A 24,326-nucleotide genomic window follows, 5' to 3' on the forward strand; every position below is an offset into this window, starting at 1 on the left:
TACAGAGTGACATTGGCACTATATCTACCTGTCAGGTATAGAAGGTACATTCCAAATGTCATTTTTAGAATGTTTTTCATTGCTTTCTTTCTACTGCTAAAATAAATACAAATATATTGTATATTCTAAACCACTCATTAGGATATAAACCTATCACATCTCAAGAGGGAGGGGATATGGGGACAAGTGTATGCATATGGCTGATTCGCTTTGTTGTGCAACAGAAACTAACACGGTATTGTGAAGCAATTATACTCCAATAAAGATCTATTTAAAAAAAAGCCATCACATCCACTTTAAAGACTCTTTTTAACATTAAGTGACATTTCAGTTCATGGTAACAGCCTTCGTTAAGGTTGTCATAGTGTAAATGAGTCGTTAATATTAACGTAATTACAGTGATGAGTCATATAGTAATCTTTGATTAACAGAGATTGACTGTAACTTACCACATTATGTTATTTGAATGTTTAGTGAATTTTTTCCATGGGATTGTATCAAAATGGGTGAAGGCACCTGCATAGCTTTTAAAAGGATATTCAGTATTATAATGCCAACTGTAAGAAGAGTATAAAACTTTTGTTATTATTGTCAGGAACATTAATTTTTAAGTGATTGAGAAACTTCAATGTAGTTCATTCAACAAGAATGACTTAGAGATTATGTAATCAAGATGTTCAGTTTTACTTATTTATTTAAAAAAATTTTTTTTAATTAATTTATTTTTGGCTGCGTTGGGTCTTTGTTGCTGCGCGCGGGCTTCCTCTAGTTGTGGTGAGCGGGGGCTACTCTTCATTGCGATGCACGGGCTTCTCGTTACAGTGGCTTCTCTTGTTGCAGAAGACAGGCTCTAGGTGCGCGGGCTTCAGTAGTTGTGGTGCACGGGCTTAGTTGCTCCACGGCATGTGGGATCTTCCCAGACCAGGGCTCAAACCTGTGTCCCCGGCATTGGCAGGTGGATTCTTAACCACTGTGCCACCAGGGAAGTACTAAGATATTCAGTTTTTTGTGGTTTTTTTAAACATCTTTATTGGAGTATAATTGCTTTACAATGGTGTGTTAGTTTCTGCTTTATACCAGAGTGAATCAGCTGTACATATACATATATCCCCATATCTTCTCCCTCTTGCATCTCCCTCCCACCCTCCCAATCCCACCCCTCTAGGTGGTCACAGACCACCGAGCTCATCTCCCTGTGCTATGCAGCTGCTTCCCACTAGCTATCTATTTTACAGTTGGTAGTGTATATATGTCCATGCCACTCTCTCACTTCGTCCCAGCTTAACCTTCTCCCTCTCTATGTCCTCAAGTCCCTTCTCTACATCTGCGTCTTTATTCCTGTCCTGCCCCTAGGTTCTTCAGAACCTTTTTATTATTTTTTTTAAGATTCTGTGTATATGTGTTAGCATACGGTATTTGTTTTTCTCTTCCTGACTTGCTTCACTCTGTATGACAGACTCTGGGTCCATCCACCTCACTACAGATAACTCAATTTCGTTCTTCTTATGGCTGAGTAATATTCCATTGTATATGTGTGCCACATCTTCTTTATCCATTCATCTGTCGATGGACACTTAGGTTGCTTCCATGTCCTGGCTATTGTAAATAGAGCTGCAGTGAACATTGTGGTACATGACTTTTTTTGAATTATGGTTTTCTCAGGGTATATCTATTTAGGTCTTCTGCCCATTTTTGAATTGGGTTGTTTGTTTTTTTGACACTGAGCTGCATGAGCTGCTTGTAAATTTTGGAGATTAATCCTTTGTCAGTTGCTTCATTTGCAAATATTTTTTCCCATTCTGAGGGTTGTCTTTTCATCTTGTTTATGGTTTCCTTTGCTGTGCAAAAGCTTCTTTTTTTTTTTTTTTTTTTTTGCGGTACGCGGGCCTCTCACTGTTGTGGGCTCTCCTGTTGCGGAGCACAGGCTCTGGACGTGCAGGCCCAGCGGCCATGGCTCACGGTCCTAGCCGCTCCACGGCATGTGGGATCTTCCTGGAACGGGGCACGAACCCATGTCCCCTGCATTGGCAGGCGGACTCTCAACCACTGTGCCACCAGGGAAGCCCCTGTGCAAAAGCTTTTAAGTTTCATTAGGTCCCATTTGTTTATTTTTGTTTTTATTTCCATTTTTCTAGGAGGTGGGTCAAAAAGGATCTTGCTGTGATTTATGTCAAAGAATGTTCTTCCTATGTTTTCCTCTAAGAGTTTTATAGTGCCTGGCCTTCCATCTAGGTCTTTAATCCATTTTGAGTTTATTTTTGTGTATGGTGCTGGGGAGTGTTCTAATTTTATTCTTTTACATGTAGCTGTCCAGTTTTCCCAGCACCATTTATTGAAGAGGCTGTCTTTTCTCCATTGTATATTCTTGTCTCCTTTATCAAAGATAAGGTGACCATAGGTGTGTGGGTTTATCTCTGGGCTTTCTATCCTATTCCGTTGATGTATATTTCTATTTTTGTGCCAGTACCATACTGTCTTAATTACTGTAGCTTTGTAGTATAGTCTGAAGTCTGGGAGCTTGATTCCTCCAGCTCTGTTTTTCTTTCTCAAGATTGCTTTGGCTGTTCGGGGTCTTTTGGGTTTCCATACAAATTGTGAAATTTTTTGTTCTACTTCTGTGAAAAATACCATTGGTAGTTTGATAGGGATTGCATTGAATCTGTAGATTGCTCTGGGTAGTATAGTCATTTGCACAGTGTTGATTCTTCCAATCCAAAAACATGGTATATCTGTCTCTCCATCTGTTTGTATCATCTTTAATTTCTTTCATCAGTGTCTTATAGTTTTCTGCATACAGGTCTTTTGTCTCCTTAGGTGGCTTTATGATGTCCAGTTTTAAATTCAATATGAGGTTGAAATGTTCGCAAACTTTTGCCAGGTGGAGCTATATAAACATGAAGCCCAGTATTTCATTTTAACAGTTGAGGTTCTTTTAATGCAATTTTCAGGACAGAAATAAGGGGGAAAAAATTTGTACAAAAAATTTTAAAGGAGGTGGAAATGACATATGTATTTGTAAAAGAATATCCATACATACATTTGATCAGAAAGAAACCACTTTGCATTTACCCCCAGAAACATTTTCACTCACCTGTGACACCTAGATAAATTTACGTTTGGTATATATGATCATCTCCAAATATTTGAATTCCTACTTTGTACATAGAGCTTTTCTAAGCATTAAATTTAAATTTATCTCTTTGCTTCACAAACTATCTGGGATATGATACCTACTATTCTTGCCATTCAGAAAGCATTTTGGGAGCCAAAAAGAATGATATTAGTAGCATTATCTCTTAGAATAGTCCTTCCTTGAAAGCTTGGCCGTGAAAACTCACCCTTTAGTAGGATGTGACCTGTCAGGTTTCTCCCTTTGTGGCCTTTCCTCTGCCTTATTAGATCATCATTAAGTTTCTGAAACTTCTTCCAGAGAAACTTTTTTGAAACACTAATTTTATGAGAATCTCCTTGAAAAAAAGAGTTGTGTAAAAAGAATTGTGTGTTAAAAGAACTTGTAGATTCTGATTATATCCTCCCCCTTCAATACTGGTACTGCATTTAATATACTAAAGTTGGGAACCTCTAGGAATTTGTTTAATCCTGCATTTTGTAAACATTTGAACATCACATTCCCCATCCCCCATCCTTTCACGTAGCAAAAACAAACTATGAAAAATAATGGCTGTCAAAATAGGATTTACAAAAGGGCCCATTGGGGGAGGGGGAGATTTTGGAACTTATATTTTTCTTGGTTTTTACCTAATAAAGGAAAGAAATTGAGCTCTAGAAATATTTACAATGGGGATTGACCTTGGTACCCTTATGCAGTCCCTGTGCAAATCAGTCATTTTTCATTAGAGGAGTAGAAGTTGTACAACGCAAGGACTTCCCTGGCTGTTTGGTGGTTAAGACTCCAAGCTTCCATCGCAGGGGGCACAAGTTCGATCCCTGATCAGGGAACTAAGATCCCACATGCCACATGGTGTGGCCAAAGAAAAGAGAAAGAAATTGTGCAACACAGAGGGGTTGGCATTGGTGCTTTCAGCACCTCACGCTCTTGTTTTCAGCATTTTAGGTTTGGTGCTAAATTTAAGGATTTACAGATTATAGTATCTATTATTAACTAAATTCAATCTCAAAAAGTGAATAAATGGCTTAAAAAGATTCCAACAAAAAAACTGTAGATTAAAGATAATAGTAATGAAGGAAATATATATCAACATGAAAGTGGCAAAACTGACACTTCTCTTCTAAAACCATCTCTTGGAATTCCCTTGTGGTCCACTGTTTAAGACTCGACACTTTCACTGCTGTGCGCCCAAGGTTCGATCCCAGGTCGGGGAGCTAAGATCCCGTGAGCCGTGTGGCATGGCAAAAAAAAAAATCTCTTTTATTAGTCACTTTGTGAGGTAGAAACAGTGATGACGTGATCAAATCTGACAAGAACTTGGCCCTCCCGAAAAGGAAATTATCATTCTAAATATGGCTTGTGATCCCCTGTCTTTAATGATTCAGTTAGTGTCTATCATGGAAGAAGAAACAACTCCAGATATTTCAAGCCGAAAGGGACTTAAAGTAGGGAACTGGTTACAAATGGTTTACAGAATGGAATAACAAAAATGGAAGGGCTGAGGTTGCCAGAGATGAGGAAGCTGCTGCTTCCAGAGGTGCTTCCACAGCACAAGAGAAGAAAACCGCCCTTCCTCCTGCTTCCTTCTTCCATTGGCAGAGCCTCAGCTGGGAACAGGCTGGCAGGGGGGTCTCAGAAGTGTGGCCTGCAGTCCCCTGACGCCACCACCACCGCCGCCAAGGCTGGGAGCTGAAGGCTTATTGGAAATAATTTGACATAGTGACCCTTGACCTTTGTGTTGTACCGTAGGTTGTATTAGCTGTTGCTGGTTCAAAGCCATCACAGTTTGCAATTCATTTAAAGACTAAGCATCCAGAACATGAAGACGGATCCACTGTATTTTGAGAGCAAAACAAAAAAAAGTGTTTTGTAATTTTGACAAATTAAATTAAAACTTATTCCTAAAATAGTTTTATTTTTATTTCATCTCTTTAAATTTTTTGTTCTTGTACGCTTTATAAAGATAACTGTGCATATTAATACAGAATACAGTTTTTAATAATTTACAAATATATATTCATATAGTTCATGCTTTACATTTTTTACTGATTGGGATTTCCCCAGTGGTCCAGTGGGTAGGACTCAGCGCTTTCACTGCTGAGGGCCTGGGTTCCGTTCCTGGTCAGGGAGCTAAGATCCCACAAGCTGCGTGGCGAGGGGAAAAAAATATTTTTTTTACTGATAGAGTTGTATAATCAAAATATAGAGTCAGCTGATGTGTAAGATTCCTTTCAGCTCCCTCCATCCCTGATTGCAAGTAAGGGTGCTTGTGTATGTGTGTTCTGGTTGACGTTGTGGACATCATCATCCAGCCTGTGTAAATGTCACAGTATTCTTACATGTAGTCTCCATCTGATGACCTTTCTCATAAGGACTCCCTTTTCTCATAAGGATTTGTGTCTTCTCTTGTCTAGACAGTGGTTCTCAATGCTGGCTGTACACTAGAATCACCTGGGAAGCTTTTAAAAAGAAAAATACCTCCAGAGATTGATTGTATTGATCTACTATGGAGGCCAGCTGTCTTAAATTTTTAAGTTCCCTAGGTAATTCTAGCATTCCGCCACTGATCCACAGTTACAGGCATTTTTTATAGCTCTGTCTGCCATCTCCTGTTGGGGTGGGGAGCAAAAATGATGCCCGAGAGACCAGGAAGTTTCTTTCCACTAAACCTAAGACTTTTAAAAAGGCTTAGTATCTTCTCGGCTCTGTTATCATCAATCCCCCTCTATGCCCCACCCACCCCAGCTTGAAAAAAGATTTCTCTTTCCCTTTTTTTTTCCTGGCAAGAGCTCTTAGTCTGAAAATGATAGAGAATTAGAAAAATTGAACTAGAAAACTACTGTTGGAGGTAATAGAACTATTACATAAAATCTTGAAGTAAACCCCCAGGAACTAAAAAGAAAATTTATTTTATGCATACTCTGTTTCCTTCTGTGTGGCAACCAACTGTGTTAGTCTTCAGAGCTAGGGTTGTTGGCAGTGGGGGGGGGGGGGTTTTGCTTAGCTTTTTGTTTTGTTCTCAGGTATCTGTATGAATTTGGAATTTTGCTGATTAAAATGGATGCCTGCAGGACTGTATCTAAAGGCCTTTCGGCAATATTTGCCTACTGTAGTATATAGTGTAGTATAAGGATACATGCTTCGTTCATTTGAATTTGCACACCAAGGACTGATCAACTCTAAAGAAATAATTTCCTCCCAAGAGATAACAACACACTAAGCAGAAACAGGAGCATTGGGGGTGGGGGGGAGTCTTTCATAAGGATTTAAAATGCAAACCATGTTATTCAAGGCTGTCATGCTCACTTTAAAAGTTAAAATACAAGCCTCCACAAAGACTGCCTTGACAAAGCAATCAAAATATTTCTGCAAACAACAATCTAGAAATTTACAGACATTTGTATTATAATACTTTAATTGGCAGTGGGTGGCATTTATAATTTTAGTCAGTGATTATTGTTTCAGTAATGATGGTTGAACAGCTCTATACCACATCCACAATGGATTTTCAACATTTGTTTGCTTTTTTAGTCTTGAATAATTTGCTTTTCATTTTGAAAGTAAAATTGTATATGATGGATTTTTTGGATTGTAAAAATTTGTAACTAGAGATTAAATTTAATGTTCTTTCTGAATTGACATTTATTTCTATGCAGCTGGTTACACTGTAGTCTGTGGTCATTGGGGGCAGATATAAGATCAGTAATTAAAATTCATATAATATAAAAGCTATTTCTAGTCCAGTAACTCTCCTACTCATATTTTGTGGTAGCTGCTAAAAAGTTAGAAAATATGACTGCTTTGAGTGTCATCTCCTTATAATGCCAGTACAAAACAAAATGCCCAAAGGGAAAAGAGCTAAAATGAGAAGAAATAGCATTATCTCAAAACAGTAGTCTTCTCCTAAACTAGTTCATATCATTTGTAGCTTATTTGTAGAATTAATTTTATTTGTAGTACAAAGTTGTAAGTGCAATATTAAGATTGGCATTTCTACACTGTTTGGCTTAAAAGAGAAAAGTTACCTCAGGGATCTTAGTTTTGTCCTGAGTATAAGTTATTAATAACTAAATGATCATGGAAGTAATTTCAGTCCCTTTTTATAGTTACACATATATTGGAACTACCTGATACCACAGAGCAGAATTTGGGTTATAAGCCTGTCTTGGACATTATCAAAAAAGATTTAAATAATGCGGTACTGCAGAAATTTTGTTTTAAAACAATCTTTTCTGTAAGTTATCCTATAGTACAGGCCCTGAGGGCATTAAAGAGATATATGTCTGGGTTTTCAGATTACACTTCTAAGTGTTTTTTTTTCTTTTGCAAATATTTGAGTGATTGATTGAAGTATGGTTGATTTACAATGTTGTGTTAGTTTCAGGTGCGCTTTTAAGTGTTTTTATTTCACTAGTCAAAAGTAAAGTTAGGCTGCACTGTCCCCTGGGTTATTGAGCCATTGATAGACATGGTTAACACAGAAAGACAAGCATACAAGTCTAGTCTGTTTTCTCCACAATTTAAAGAAGGAAAGCAGCAATGTTAAATACAGTGTTTTGAGATTGAAACATGTAAACCAAGATTTTTAAAAAAATTTCTGTGTAGAATTGGTGCTTTTCTCAGTACTCATTAACATTACAAATCACAACCTAATCTGACTCTTAATCTTATCCTCAGTATTTTTTTAATATCTATTTATTTGTATTATTATTTGGCGGGTCTTAGTTGTGGCACACAGGATTTTTCGTTGCAGCACACAGGCTTCTCTCTACTTGTGGCGCGAGGGCTCCAGAGCGTGTGGGCTCAGTAATTGTGGTGCATGGGCTTAGTTGCCCCAAGGCATGTGGGATCTTAGTTCCCCGACCAGGGATCAAACTGGCGTCCCCTGTGTTGCAAGATGGATTCTTAACCACTGGATCACCAGGGAAGTCCCTTATCCTCAATATTGATTTTGAAGTTTCTTTCTAATTTATTCTAAATTCTTTTCTTCAGTCCTTTTGGGTCTGACATATGGCTTTAGGGTTGGGACAACTTGATAACAAACACTTAAGTTTTTCTCTCCACTGCCAGCTAGAATGTATGCCCTCTCTGAACTGGGCCATCTTGCTTTACCAGCACATTTCTTTACTTGAAAACATTTTTGTTCATCTCCCTAGGTTCTCGAGTCTTTTTTTTTTTTTTTTTTTTTTTCTGCACGGGGGCTTCTCACTGTTGTGGCCTCTCCTGTTGCGGAGCACAGGCTCCGGACGCGCAGGCTCAGCGGCCATGGCTCACGGGCCCAGCTGCTCCGCGGCATGTGGGATCTTCCCGGACCGGGGCACGAACCCGTGTCCCCTGCATCGGCAGGCGGACTCTCAACCACTGCGCCACCAGGGAAACCCTCGAGTCATTTTACACAAGGAAGAGATGGCTAAAGGTGGAAGCTGAATATACCATAACTTCTGTTTCCTATTTCCTTAATTTAACTTTTTCCATCTTCTTTCAGCATAAATTAAAGCTGGGACAGAAGAGAAGATAGAATATCATACAACTGTAGCTCCACACTTAGAGTCCAAAGCCTAGCACTGGTCTTTTGCTAGGTCCCCACTTCTTTGTCTTGTTTTTCTTGAGGACCAATGGCTTTTCCCTAAATGAGATCCCACATCCCACTCAAGCCTGCGGGAAGGGAATAGGCTTTCCCCACTCCTCCTTAGTCTGATTCTATCTCCCTCTATTTTCTAGATCCAAGTTAAGTTTCTCTTAGTCCCCACTTGGTCAGAGTAAAAGGCTATAACATCTTCATCCCGTGGTCCAGACTTTCATACTCTTTTACCAGGCCCTCCTTTCTAGACTGTCCATCACAGTGGACAAAGCAAACCCTTTCGAATACAGTGCACCTGTGGAAGGGAATGTCAGGATGCAAACTAAGTACAAATGTAAGTAGGGGGAAATAATGACATATTTGAGACCTTGGTCAGCAAAGCAAGGCTTAAAGATTAATCCCTTAAGGCATTCCATGATCTCATTCTTCTTTTTAATCCAAAGACTGTTTGGATTTGTGGGTTTTGTCCTGGTCTGTCGTGATTTCTTTCTCCATCATACAGCCACTGTCTTAGTTCTTTCTATCCTTCTTTTGACCCGAGAGAAAGAAAATTCTTCCTTGAGTGGCCCTCAGGTAGATCTCTGTTGGTCTTGGCTATCTCTGCAGCCTCCTTTCTCTCAGAATTGGGGCAGAATCTGTAATTCTGCCTTTTTCCTTAAGTGCATTTTTTTTTCATCTGTTCTTCCATCTTCCTCAAATTGAGAAGGCATGGATTTCCCCCTTGGTCATGGGTTTCTCTGGCCTCTCCCCTCTGCAGTCTTGCTTCTAGCTCTTCTAGTCACTCTGCTCTTTAGCAATTCCTTTGTAGCTGCCCACAGTTGTTTTCTTTCAGGCTCTTTCCACCCAGAAAATCTTGAGGCTAGCTAGATTTCATTCCTCCCCAACAATACAGTCTGTGCCATGCATTTGCACTTTCTTTCAGCATCATGATCTTGTTCTAGGTAGCTCTGTGCTCTCTATTACTACATTACTACTATTACTACATTTAAAATGCTCAAGGCCCTGTCTGTACATTTTAATACACAAGCCCTAAGAAAGGGATACCTTTTGAAAGAGAGTGTCTTATTTGCCCCATATTTTAGTGCAATACCAAGCACCTAATCTATGCTTAATCTGTTGAGGAGATGAATGGGTTTTGAGTTTTACTCCCAAGATGTACATATCATAAAAATTAAGACATTCAATTTAGTCCTTTTTCCTTGTATAGCTCCTAATTTTATCTAATTGAAGGACAGATACTTGTTGTCAGTTACTTCTTGCCTCTAATTTGAAAGTGTCTGATATATTAGTCTTGACATCAGTAGAAATTAGACTTTATCTTTTTACATCTCTGTTGTTAAAATCCAGAGAATAAGCCTAACTCTATGAAGCTGGAATTTGTGCCTAATTTAGTTGTACATTTTGAAACGTATTTCACTGTCTTTGAAGTTAGTCTCTAAATTATAGAGACGCACAGAAGATTGTTCTCTTGGTAGCTTTCACCCCCCCTTCTGATGCTGTATTTACCAGGTGGGCTGCCGCAGTTTATATACATGTCCTGTAACATATAGTTCCTGAGGCTTCATCAAAATAAAGTCTTTCTTGGGCTTCCCTGGTGGCGCAGTGGTTGGGAGTCCGCCTGCCGACGCAGAGGACGCGGGTTCATGCCCCGGTCCGGGAGGATCCCACGTGCCGCGGAGCGGCTGGGCCCGTGAGCCATGGCCGCTGGGCCTGCACGTCCGGAGCCTGTGCTCCGCAACGGGAGAGGCCACAACAGTGAGAGGCCTGCGTGCCGCAAAAATAAATAAATAAATAAAGTTTTTCTTAAAAAAAAATTTAAAAGCTTAATCAACTGACGTGAATGCAAGTAAGTTGCACGTTTTCAATAAAAAGGTAATTTTTTTACAAATGCACGTCTCTGGAAGGTAACACTAGGAGAGAGTTTATACACTCTCTTCATGTCACTGCTTCATCTTACAGAAGAAGCAAGTTCAAAGAGGTCACACAGTTGGGAGGAGAAAAGGCCTCCTTTCACCTCCCATGTGCTTTCCTTTTTACCAATGTTCCCAAACTTTTCATCCCTAGAGAACCTGTTCTATGATCTGCCTGCCCCTCAACCCTCTTCCTGCCCTGAAAAACTCCAATTTTGAAAGATGTTGCCTACCAAACTGCATGTAGCAGATAAACTGTTTTACTGAATTTCGGGTAATCAAAAACAACTGCAAGTTAGACTTTGTGATCAACATGAGCTAACTGGTGGCCACGCTGAACTGATACAATTTCGGTAAAGAAAGGCTTTTTGCGAGGAAGTGGACACATTATGTAAAGCTTTAGGGAATAATGAAAACGGGTTACAGATGGGCTTTAATACCTTCTTAGAGCCTTAACGGTCTGAGGAGCCCTGGGAGCAGCGAGGACCCCAGGTACTGAACCACCACCCTTTGACCTGCTGCTTTGCAGCTTAAAATCTAAGTGTCACGTGGAGGACTGAAAAGAGAGTGCCTGTGTTTCAAAGTGAGCATGTTGAATTAATGCCTTCCGTTTTTTTTTTTTGCTTTTTGCACCTAGATTGAATATGAAAGGAAAAAGAAAGAAGATGGGAAACGAGCTCGAGCTGATAAACAACACGTTTTAGACATGTTGTTTTCGGCCTTTGAGAAGCATCAATATTATAATCTTAAGGACTTGGTGGACATCACAAAACAGCCTGTGGTATGTATATGCTCACATTGATCCTTTAAATACGTCCTGCTTCATTAATACAGCTTTCCTGAAGAGAAGTGTATTGTAAATGAATAAGTTCACTTGCACCTATGCTGATGTCAGGTTTTGTTTCAACATGGAAAAGATGTCTCAGTGTAGCCTTTTTCCCCCTCCCTCCCTCCCTTCTTCCCCCCCTCCCTCCTTTCCTCCCTCCCTTCCTCCCCCCTCCCTCCCTCCTTTCCTCCCTTCCTTCCTCCCTTCCTTCATTTTGTTTTCTTACCTCAGCTTCATTGTTTTCTATTTTAAATACATTTAATATCAGTAGTTCCATATGAAGAAAAGGTGGATTTGTCCTCCTTTTGACTGATCCTTGACTTTAAGCCTGAAGTCTCTTTGTTTATATCCTTTCTAGTCTGTCTTTTGTTCTCTTACCTCCCTCCAAAAAAGCTCAACTTGAAGAGTTGTATGGGTCTTTCACGGGGAATGTTTATCCCCGTTTTGTGAACTGTTCTCTGTGGATTTTTTTTTTTTTTAATCAGAATCTATCTAGCACTAACATTAGGTCTTTTTAAACTTGAGCTGTACTGCCTCACAATGCTTGTTGAGATTATGATTGCGTTGGGCTATTCTCCATTTTCAAGGAAAATTTTAATAAATTGATGTTTTAGAAAGTTTTTGTTTGTTCTATAAGTAATCATTTTTAATCACTTCTCCAGACTCTTGTGCCTATTTGCTAATAATTTGTGTTTCTAATCCATTTAAAATGTTGGTAACAAGTAAGGGATCTAAACCCTTTCTCCAGCTTTGGGTCACATTTCCTTCCATTTAACTTTCTCACACCTGAGGTTAGCAAAGTATCAAATTGAATTATATTTTAGTATTTTAAGTATTTAAGTATTTTAGTATTTTAAGTATTTTACCTAAAGTATTTTACTTTACAGGTTTTTAAAAATTAGATGGAAACCCCCTTGTTTTTGTCCTCTTACCCACTTTGCTTTATTATTTTGTCCGCTTTGCCAGGATACTCAAGAATATGTTAATTCTAACTGTTCCATTTATTTGCTTCAGAATATGTAACAAGATAACTGCTTTTGTAAAATATTTTAACATAAACGGCTTGGTATAATTTTTTTCTGATTTATTCAAAGCTTTAGGAAATTATTTCTGAAACTTCAGTATTGATGGTACGGCTTCCCACTTCTGTAGAGATTTCTTTACTGTTATATTTCATCCTTTCACTTTTTCATTAAGAAAGAAATTTGAATTCCAAAAGACCTCAGTACTTTGTCGTTGTTTTTTTTTTACCAGAGAGGAGGAAAGTGCTCATGCCGGCAGTATTATCAACTCATCTTAATGACTTCGCTCCCTTCAGCATCAAAGCCTTAGAAACAGCATTCCAAGCTAGATAAAAAATTTGAAATAGAATAATTCATAAGCTAAGCTCTGTTTCTTCTGGTTTTAATGAAGTTTACCTTTGTATTTTATATATACATGAAAAGGCCATTCCAGAAATTCTGGATGCAAACAGTATATTCTCATAGAATAACACACACACACACACACACACACACAAAATTAGATATGGGAAAATAAGTGTTTGTAGAGGGCCATTCAGATGATACTAGGGAAAGCACTTTCTTTGCCCTTAACATGGGATGACATATTTTTAAAGTTTACTCATTTTGCATCAAAGAAAAGGGATAACTAGTATTTCTCTCAATCTTTGTTCTTCGGATAATTTTTACATGGTGGAACTCAGTGAATCTCTTATAATAGAGCTTCTTCATTCATGGTCAGTAGATGGGCTTTAGGAGATCCAGCAACGCCCTGAGTATGTACAGAAATGTGTGGATTTTTCTGGAGAGCAGATTTATAGTTTATATCAGATTCTCGTAGAAAGCCTGGGAACCTCAAAGAGCTTGAGAACCACTGACCTAGAAACAATTATTTTATAATAGTTTTATTATTTAGGGACTAAATTGCCTCGGCAAGCGTAAAGTTTTTGAAGGCAGGTTTGTATATTATTCATATCCCTAAATATTCATGCATTCCACAACACAAACATAGTAGCAATTCAGTAATTGATTTAAGAATCAGGAGATGGCCCATCCTCTGCATTTAAAGACCACCATATTTTCCTCAGGTGGATTTTGACAGACCTCATGTCGTTTATGGCAGGAGCAGGGTAGAAAGAGCCATCTCGAGAAAGCATGGAATGCCAGAGCTACCGTTATCCTCGCATAGAGGGGAGGAGAGGACAGGAAGTGGTCAGCGTTGATTCCAGTCCTGCCATACCTCAGTGGGATCTGGAGAAGTCACTTCCATTGCTAAAACTGAGGAGTTGGACTGGATAATCCTTGGGAGCCCTTCCAGCTCTCCATCTGTGATTCTCTCTTTCTCCTATTTCATCTCCTCCTCTCCACCTCCCACTCACATTTGAACTGAGTTGGCAAAGCCCCTTGACCTAGAAAGAAAGTGGCCAGAGCCCAGCTCTCCTCTGTGTAGTAACTATCCCCTTTAAAAGGTTCACAGGGCATAAGTCAGTCTGTACTAATTGTCATGAATATACCCTTATTAATTTGATTTTAGTCTGAGTAATACCAAGAGAATGAAGGAACCCAGTGTCACATGAAGGTCAGTGATCCAGGAAAGAGATTTCCTGGTATGATGGAAAGAGCACGGGACTGGAAGTAATAGGATCTCAGTTCAAGTCCCAGCCCTGCCATTTAGCCAGAGTCCTAGGTATTTAAATGCATTTAATGTTTAATACATTATATAATTTAATATTTAATTTACTTAATATATGACATTCTTAATATAAAATTTACCAATATATTCAAATTAAATGTTTATCATATTATACTTTGTAAATATGTTTTTAAAATACCTAGTTTACAGGATCCTTATAATAATTAATGTTTATGAAAGTTGCATTTGTCAACAGCAAAGTATTTTACTATTATTATTAGTATTATTAAACAAATTTTTGAGCCCTGTGTAAAAGGGAAGAAAAGAGATCTTCTTTGTGTTAATCAGTTCTTTAGTGTATGCATTTAATGACATGCTCTTGTTTTCTTTTTTTTAATTAATTAATTAATTTATTTTGGCTTTGTTGGGTCTTCGTTGCGGTGCACAGGTTTCTCATTGCAATGGCCTCTCTTGTTACGGAGCATGGGCTCTAGGGGCCCACGGGCTCAGTATTTGTGGCACGTGGGCTCTAGAGTGCATGGATTTCAGTAGTTGTGGCACGTGGGCTCAGCAGTTGTGGCTCGTGGGCTCTAGAGCGCAGGCTCAGTAGTTGTGGCGCACCGGCTTAGCTGCTCCGCGGCATATGGGATCTTCCTGGACCACAGCTCGAACCCGTGTCCCCTGCATTGGCAGGCAGATTCTTAACCACTGCACCACCAGGGAAGTCCCTGCTCTCGTTTTCCAATGGCGCCCAGTGCCACTTTTGATACCAAGTTTCTAACCGTGAAGTGTATTGCTTTAATACCTCCTCTTTGTTATTAACACTACTACTGTATTCTTAAGTTACCATCTGCTTTCTGACCTTTAGAATGTCATTTTTGACATTCTGAGTGACTCGGAAGTATTTTCTTGTTTTTCCAGTTCCTTTCCTTCTATATTCTTCTTCCTAAAAACCTTCACTTCTACAAGCAAAATTATTGATTAGAGAAACTGCCCTTAAGGGCTAGCCCTTTTCTCTCATTCGCAGGTGTGTGACTTGCATAAGCAACCAAAGAGTTAAAGTTACTCATTCAGGGCAAATAAGCCAATTTTATTAATATGCCAGGCTCTGGTAACTGATAAAAAGTTGGAAACACGGTATCCATTTAAAGAAGTGTTTTTATGCAGTTTAAATTTTGACTTTTTTTTTCCCCTCTGTAAAGCAAACTATCAGGGGAAGCCTATTATTTCTCTCCGGGCAGTCTTTGCTCTTTCACCTTGAATGTGTTATGTCTAGTCTTTCTTCATATTTTATTATATCTGTAAAATAGAAGCATAATATCATTTCCTTCAAAAATACAAACCAGGGCTTCCCTGGTGGCGCAGTGGTTGAGAGTCCACCTGCCGATGCAGGGGACACGGGTTCGTGCCCCGGTCTGGGAAGATCCCGCATGCCGTGGAGTGGCTGGGCCCGTGAGCCATGGCCGCTGAGCCTGCGCGTCCGGAGCCTGTGCTCCGCAACGGGAGAGGCCACAACAGTGAGAAGCCCGCGCGCAGAAAAAAAAAAAAAAAAACACTAGAAACTGTATATAATTGCTCCCTTTGAAACACCAACCTGCGAAGACCATTTTGAGCCCTAGCATACTGTTCTCTTAACACAGCACCCATTTCCCAGTGTTTCTCTAAACATCCATTTGTATTAGAAGTGTCGTCGAAAATCAGCTCTAATTATAACTGAACCTCTTCATTTCCTTATGCTCTAAATCCACTCAATTTCACGTCAAGATTCAGGGAAGTTTATCTTTAATTATTGATGACCCTTCTAAATCAGCAGCCCCAATCATGTCGATCCAGTGGACCATTTACTTTTGAATTCAGTGTATGTAATTGAACAGTTAGCATGCTTTTATAAAGTAAGTTCAAATCAACAAAAAAAATGAGGCAGAGATTTGCATGGCTTTGATTGTGAAGCAGCTTGGTGCCCGCACTTCAAATTGCCTAGCACTAAATAATGCTGAACAGGCTTGTTTATTTGCCCAAAGTAAGCTTTTGATAAAACTGATGCAGCAATAAGGTAGTGTTAACATAATCCTCAGAGTTTGTTTCCAGACAGGCCTAAATAAATGCTTGAACAGAAATAAGTGAAATTTGGCATCAGTGAGATACAAGAAGATATGCTTTTTTAAAGGATAAAATAGCTAGGGAATTTGATATACTGAGCATTTCTCCTGTCAAAAAAATAAAATTTTATTTACAAATATATGTTCCTATAGATCTGTGAATTGGTAGGGACTCTTTCAGCTGCAAGAAAGAGAAACTCAGCTCAAACTAGCTTAAACAAAAATAGAATTTATAGGCTCCTGTAGCTGAGAAGTTCAGGAATGCATCTTGCTTTAGACATGGCTAGATCCAGCTACTAATATTATTTAGTTAGAACTGTCCCTCCCCATCTCTCCACATCTTTCCTCATCATTCTGTGTGTTGTCTTTATCCTTAGGCAGGATCTTGCCATGTGGTAACCAAAGTGGCCTCCTGAAGCACCTCACAGCTAGCAGCCTCAAAGCAGAAAGACAATATCTGTCCTGATGATTCCAGCAAAAGCTCAGGGAAGACTTTAATTGCCCTGATGGGGGTTGTATGCTTATTCCTGAGCCAAGGGTACGGAAGTCCATCAACCGAGCCCACTGCCTCTCCCACCCTTGTGCCATACTGCTTGCTACAGAAGTAGCACCTGATGAGTCATAGTCATTTGACTGTTATCTCAAATTTAGTTTGTGGAAAACAAAACTCTTGATTTCTACACCCCTCCAACCCCGACCCCCCAGACTTCCCCATTGCAGTGACACCACCATTCCCCAAGTTGCTCAAGCCAGACATCTGTACTCCTGTTTCCTCTTCATGATATCTATGTTACACATTATGGTACATATATATCATATATGTGTTATATATCTCTGGCTCAGGATCTTAAAAGATAAAAGTAATCCTAGAGATAATCTAGTCTAAGTTGTAGTCCCAGAGAAGGAAGTTGCCTAGTGGCTTGAAGGCATCTCTTACCACATTGCCTCTTCTATTCAGACATGTGTATACAACCAAAGACAAGCAAAGAAAATGTTTTTCTGACAATAGGAGCCCCTTTTTAATGAGCAGGGGGGAAGCTAATTTCTCTCTCAGGCAGACTGCTTTCAAATGTCTGTGTTATTAAGAATCACCAGGCTTCCCTGGTGGCGCAGTGGTTAAGAATCCGCCTTCCAATGCAGGGGACACGGGTTTGAGCCCTGGTCTGGGAAGATCCTACATGCCGCGGAGCAACTAAGCCCGTGCGCCACAACAACTGAGCTTGCGCTCCAGAGCCCGCGAGCCACAACTACTGAAGCCCACACGCCTAGAGCCCGTGCTCCGCAACAAGAGAAGCCCCCGCAATGAGAAGCCTGCGCACCGCAACTAAGAGTAGCCCCCGCTCGCCCTAACTAGAGAAAGCCCGCGTGCAGCAACAAAGACCCAACGCAGCCAAAAGTAAAAATTAATGGATTAATCAATTTTTAAAAATTGTATCGTTAAAAAGTTGAAACCAACTTAAAAGAAAGAATCATCATCGTTAATCTAAGCTAAGTACATAGAGAATGGAATCTAAGCTTTATCTTAGCTCATTCAGTTTCTAATCCAAAGTAAAAATGGGTTTTTTTTATTTTTAATTTTTTTATGAATTTGTTTATTTTTATTTATTTATTGCCTGCGTTGAGTCCTCTCTTGCTGCTCGCGGGCTTCCTCTAGCTGCGGTGAGCGAGGGCTACTCTTCATCACGGTGCGCGGGCTTCTCATTGCGGTGGCTTCTCTTGTTGTGGAGCACAGGCTCTAGGTGCACGGGCTTCAGTAGTTGTGGCACGTGGGCTCAGTAGTTGTGGCTCGCAGGCTCTAGAGCACAGGCTGAGTAGTTGTGGCGTACGGGCTTAGTTGCTCCACGGCATATGGGATCTTCCCGGACCAAGGCTTCTGGAACCTGTGTCCCCTGCATTGGCAGGCGGATTCTTAACCACTGTGCCACCAGGGAAGTCCCCAAAATGGGTTTTTTTACGTGTTTGAAGTTCATTCCCAAATGTACTACTGAATAATGCTGTTTTTATTATAATGTCTTGTTCTGACATATGCTTTCCCTTTTTTACATGATTCCTTTTTCTTCTTTTCCCCTGAGTCTTTATCATTTCCTTTCTGTTCACATATTTCCTTCTATTCTCTCTTCATGTCTCCTATAACTGGAAGTTTTCAGTTTTGAATGGTACTACCAAAACTAAAAATACCACCAATTTCCCAGCAGAGCATATTAGCTAGTGACAGCCCTCTGTGAAACTTTTTTTTTTTTTTTTGCTGCGTCAGCTCTTTGTTGCGGTGTGTGGGCTTCTCTCTAGTTGTGGTGCGCGGGCTCAGTAGTTGTGGGACGTAGGCTTAGCTGCCCCACGGCCTGTGGGGTCTTAGTTCCCCGACCAGGGATCAAACCGACGTCCGCTGCATTGGAAGGCAGATTCTTAACCACTGGACCACCAGGGAAGTCACGAGACTTCCATTTTAAAAAATAATTATTTGCAGTGGCTGGTTAACTTAGTTGGTTAGAAGGTGGTGCTAAAAAATAACTATTTGCTTGTGAACTTAATTAATGTCATACTAAATACTTAATATGAAATGTCATACTAAAATAAATTATTAACTATGTTGAATATAAAAGGATAAAAGTTAAGCACATTTATGAAATTTTAATGCTTTCCTTATGAGTAGAAGGTTCTAATAACTAATAGAGTTACTACTAATGAGTTTATTATGAAATAGTAACGTTTTCTCTTTTAATTTATTGTACGGTTTGTTTCAGCCTTTTTACTGTTTTTTCTTTTTTACCTTATTTCTGCATGGGGTAAAATTGGGGGTGAATTTACTAACATAACCAATTGAGTCCATATTTTACGTGAGATATTACGTAGGTAACAGCAATATCTGACATAGGCTCCCAGTATGCAAAATTGGGCATTATTTACATACAGAATTTACATAGAGTTTTAAATTAAGCAGTAGGCCACACAATTTATGTTTATCCTGAAAAATGTCATTATTCATAAAATCTCTTTCTCCACCCTTCCAGTCCCATTTAATTTTAAAGGGAGGGAAAAGTAAATGTTTAAGCTCATTAACTGCTTTCTCCTGATTTCTTTATTTAGTCCCTGAGCAAGCTAGAAGGAAGGACTTGTTTTAAGCTTGCTATCCTTATGGGAATTATCTTTTTTTTTTTTTTTTTTTTTTTTGCGGTACGCGGACCTCTCACTGTTGTGGCCTCTCCCGTTGCGGAGCACAGGCTCCGGACGCGCAGGCTCAGCGGCCATGGCTCACGGGCCCAGCCGCTCCGCGGCATGTGGGATCTTCCCGGACGGGGGCACGAACTCGTGTCCCCTGCATCGGCAGGCGGACTCTCGACCACTGCGCCACCAGGGGAGCCCCATCAATCCTTTTTTAATCCTTAGCCAGCAAACCTTTTATCTGCTATTGCCTTAAAGTAAAACTTTATTCCAAATATTTTAAGGGTGAATAATGCTTCATTGTTGAGAATACTAGCTAATTTTCTAAAAATTCTTTATGGTAAAATATATACCTAAAGAGTCTCATTGCTTGCCATTTAATTTCGAGCAATATTTTCAAGTGGACTAATAATAACACTGCCAATTGATATCTTCTTATTTTTTGTACATTCTAAACTACTTGTCACACCAAATGCACTAATAGGTAGTTTCCATGGTTCTAAATGCAAGAATTCATATTTATATTTCAATAGGAATTTTTTTCTTTATTAAGTTTTAGATATCTTTGTATGTTCCTAGTTAACACTTTTAACATTAACTATATGAATATATGTATGTTTTTTTCCCCCAGTTGGAAGCCGTCATATCCCAGCCTTGGAATACCTTGCAGTATTCCAAGGTTAAGTTATGTTTAGCATACAAATAAACTAATACAGTTTAGAAGGCATGTCTTTAAACATATAGTTAAAATTAAAAGTTTTGGCCCAAAGGAAGTAAACTTTATCTGAAATATGGAAGTATGTGAATCATTTGCGACTCACTGCTGGACAGATGAAGTGTTAACTAAAAGTAAGATGATTTACCAGCACGTGAATATTAATGCAGTGATAAATTTCTTCTTTAGAATTTGGATTAAGCCATAAAGTAGGGCTGGGGGTGGGTAGAGTTTGTGGCTTGGCCATTTCATTACCGATCATCTCTCTGCTTCTTAGAGTTTTACAAAGGGAGGAATGCAGCCTGTGGGACCCTCAGAGGAGGACAGGGTGGAGACTAGTATAAAAACAGAGGTGAAACCAGAAGGAAAAGAGGAGAAAAGTGCTGAGATGGCCCATGTTCCAGAGATGCCCTCAGTACCATCTTCCCTCTCCTGTTCACAGTTCTCTCTGTCTAAAGGAATGAAACATAGGTTGCCTTTGTTCACAGCTTATGTATAATGTGCAGTTTGTTTATCTTTTTAATGAAAGAATTTTGTGCCTTGGAGCCACTAACATCTTCATCAGTAAGTCCTCTGTTCTGTTAACCTTGTTTAAAGGAGTCACAGTCAGTCACATGAAAATCACATAAATATGAAGTGATACTTTGAAATTATCACATAACTGATCGTGAATGCCCTTGCCTCCTGGGTCCCTTTATAAAACGCAGGTAGCAGTTTCCCTTTGGAGACTGTTAACCAGTGCCGTCTTTGGTATTGATTTACATGACGCACATTTATGCCAACCTTCTGGGGAAGATTTTGTGATGATAAGTCTAGTAGGGTTATATCTTTAGCTTATCTAAAGCATTATTATTTGGTGATCAGCTCTCTGTCAAAGATATATGTTTTTTTATCAACTTCTAGGAATTTAGTTATAGTTTATTATTATGTATGTTAATGCTTAACACTCAAATGCCCGATAAAATGAAATGCAGATAAATCTTCCATTTGGCTGGCAGAGCAGCAGAGGAAAAGATGATAGGAAAAATGGCAGAGGTGGAAGCTGGTAAGGAGGGAGAAGAAGAGAGGCTAAAATAGTAGGCTGCTGTGCCCTGTGACCCTACACAGGTTTGTCTTGATCTTGGGGGAGAGATCAGGAATTTGATCTGTGAATTTCCAGCTTTTTGGCCACCACCATTTTGTCTTGATCCACACATGCACACCACATCCTACTCACTAGACCTCTCTGCTCCAGTATGTGCTTAGCCTTTCCCTTGCAAGGAAGGTGTAATGTTCTATCCCCTTTTTCTCTGCATTCGGGCTTGCTGTAAATACCCTCCCACACATCTCGTTGATGAAGAATTGCTGGACCTGAGCCAATTTATTATTTCAGATCTTGTTCTGCAGAACTGCCCACAGTTGGTAATGAGAAATCTTTCCAGTCCTATGTGACATAAAGGTGATCTACTCAGTTCTGGAATCTGGTGTTTAAAATACAAGTGATGAGGCAAAAGATTAAATTGCAAAATCAGTGTTTAGAATTAGTAAGAGGAGAACTAGTTTCCCTTGATCCCTGCACAGACTTGCCATTCAGTTCAAATGATCAAATGTACATCCTCAAAGAACCTAACATCTTGACTCCGGCTGGGTTAGGTGCCCCTTCCAAGTGCTCCCATAATGTCCTGCGTGTTACGTCCTATTACTGTGCTTCTGTTTTAGTTTATGATTGCCTGCTTATATGCCTTTGTTTCCCCCCATTTAACACCCTGATCTTAAACTGTGAACTCTGTGAGGATGACTGCACACTGTGTGCCACTCAGCCTGATACTAGAATAAATATTAGTGTGAAGGTATACATTTTTTAAAAGGAAAGTTAGATTACCAATTAATCTTCAATCCTGCTAAAACCTTTAAAATCTCCACCTCGGGCTTCCCTCGTGGTGCAGTGGTTGAGAGTCCGCCTGCCGATGCAGGGGACCCGGGTTCATGCCCCGGTCCGGGAAGATCCCACATGCCGCGGAGCGACTGGGCCCGTGGGCCACGGCCGCTGAGCCTGCGCGTCCGGAGCCTGTGCTCCACAACGGTAGAGGCCACAACAGTGAGAGGTCCGCGTACCGCAAAAAAAAAAAAATCTCCACCTCAGTTGGCTTTCTCTCAAATAATATTTTAGCACTATAATACAGATTTTAGTAGTAAATGTCATTCAAATTCAGGTAATACAGTTTAATCAATTTTTATTTCTCAAACCGGGTCATTGCCCTATATGTTAATGAGATGAAAAATGAAATCAACTAGAATTAGAGGTTTATTCCTTTGGGCCTTCTAAGTGACCTCCCCACAGCCAACCACACCGTCCAAAACCCTCTTAGCTCCTTACTCTTAAGCACACCCATTTCACTCACTATCAGTGCGCTGCAGCTCTGATGTGCAGTCGGGCCCTGCAGTGGGAGCACAGGGTTTGATGGGAGAGATAGACATGTACACAAAGAGTTATAATATAGTTGAGCGCTCTCCCTGAAGTAGGTACAGTGTGAAATGTAGATCTGAGAGGTAGGACCATTAGGGAAAGTTTCTCTGAGAAGGTGACATTTGTGCTGAGTCGGAAAGGATGAGGAGGAGTTCAGATCTGAGAGAAGGGGATGCGCATTACAGGGAAAGGGTAGGGCACATGGAAAAAAACCAAGAGCATGCAGACGCAGAAATGGCAAGTGCGCGTATGGGGAGGTGTTAGAGAAAGAGGCCAAAGGGCAAACAGACCTGGGTGGATGCCTGTGAAAGAATTTGGAATTTAACCTGTAGGCCAAAGGGGAAGTCAGAGAAAATTCTGAAACAGAGAAATGACATAATCTCACTGTTCTCTACCTATGTCTTTCCTTCAAGGATTTTCTGACCTTGTTTTTCTCTATTATTACTACCACTTTCTCTGCTAATGCTTTGTGCCAAGTTAATTCATTTAGTTATAGTAGAATGGTCTTAGGTTGCAGTTTGGAACATTCTCAAACTTCAGAAGTTTGCCCCTCCCTCCCCAAAAGATTTCTGTACCATGCTAGATATGGCGACCCTCATCCCATCTCGTTACCTGACAGATTGACAGACTGTGACTGTCTCATTGCATTCTTATTGTTAAAAAAGAAAAAAGAGCGACATCTTTATAAAAAACAAATAACTCCATAACCTTATTATACTACTGATAGTTTAATAAAGTGAGGGTGGGCTATACATGAAGACAACTGAATTTGTACCCTTAAGACTTTCTTCATATTTTGTGTTTAACCCTTTCTAGGCTTTTCATCTTCTGTTTCCAGATTATAAATGACCCTGCTAGACTGGAAGTGAAGAGCGTCTGTCAGGCAGCCACCATGCTCCTGGCGCTTGCTCTGTTCATTTCTGACCCATCACAGTGCATCCACAGTAGCGTGATTGTTTGTGCCCAGGGTCTGGCCGTTCTCACAATAAACCATTCTTTGGAATTTTACAAAGAAGTCATTCATGGCACCTAAACTGAAAATCAAAGCCCAACCCATCATTTTCCACTTACGAATCCTGTTGATTAGGAAGTCGTTTATGAACAGTGTTCCATTTTTTTCGATGCAATCTAAAGATGGCAGGCGTGCACATTACCTGGCTGTCTGAAGCTCACCTGAGTAATTCACTTACTCCTTATGGGTGGGTCCTTCGGTGAAGCCAGCTGCAGAAGGTGTGGGAGGCAAGCAGGCCTTCTCCTGGGGAAACCCAGGCCTCCTTTGGTTCATTGCTGCCACCTGCTGGGACCTGGCTGCCGGGATGGGGAGGCTGCTCCAGCGAGAGCTGAGCCATCCAGGGCTGTTTGAGGGACCCGTACGTAGTTCCAGTGCTGAACAGGTGGCCCTAAATGGAAGTACGTTATCAGCTGTAGAGCATTATACCAGTCTGTGTAAGGTGGTGTTAGGTGACGCTGATTCACGCATACTCTTCAGCAACAGTGAGGCTGAGAAAACTAAGTAATACTTCGAGGACCCAAAGGTGCCAGACTATTAGAGCCAGAAGAATCCCTTAAGCAGATGCTGTGGATTTTAGTGCAGTTAAATCAGGCTCCTGGGGGCTTGTGAAATGCATAGTCCCGTGCCTAGCCCCAGAGATTTTGATTCACTGTCTCTAAAATGGGGCTTATCTCACAGGCTCCCCATGAGGTTCTGATGCAGATAGTCTAGCACCACACTTGAGAAAGGCACTGCCTTGAACATTATCAAGGTAAGAGCTTCTCAGCCATTTTTCTAATTAGTGCCTCATTTCAGTAAATTTTAAAAATTTACA

The 24,326-nt window shown here is 40.1% G+C and overlaps 1 protein-coding gene across 1 annotated transcript in view; it reads left to right on the forward strand.

Annotated features, from left to right (window-relative positions):
- The window catches only part of GTF2F2 (general transcription factor IIF subunit 2), a 151,427-nt gene that overhangs the window by 125,849 nt on the left and 1,252 nt on the right, over nucleotides 1–24,326 (forward strand). Inside the window, exon 7 of the mRNA XM_082675430.1 lies at nucleotides 11,259–11,402. Within this exon, the coding sequence (XP_082531556.1) occupies nucleotides 11,259–11,402 (144 nt within the window). The remainder of the gene's footprint in view (nucleotides 1–11,258; nucleotides 11,403–24,326) is intronic.

This window comes from Grampus griseus, assembly GCF_964374135.1.
Source record: "Grampus griseus genome assembly, chromosome: 18".
Taxonomy (NCBI): domain Eukaryota; kingdom Metazoa; phylum Chordata; class Mammalia; order Artiodactyla; family Delphinidae; genus Grampus; species Grampus griseus.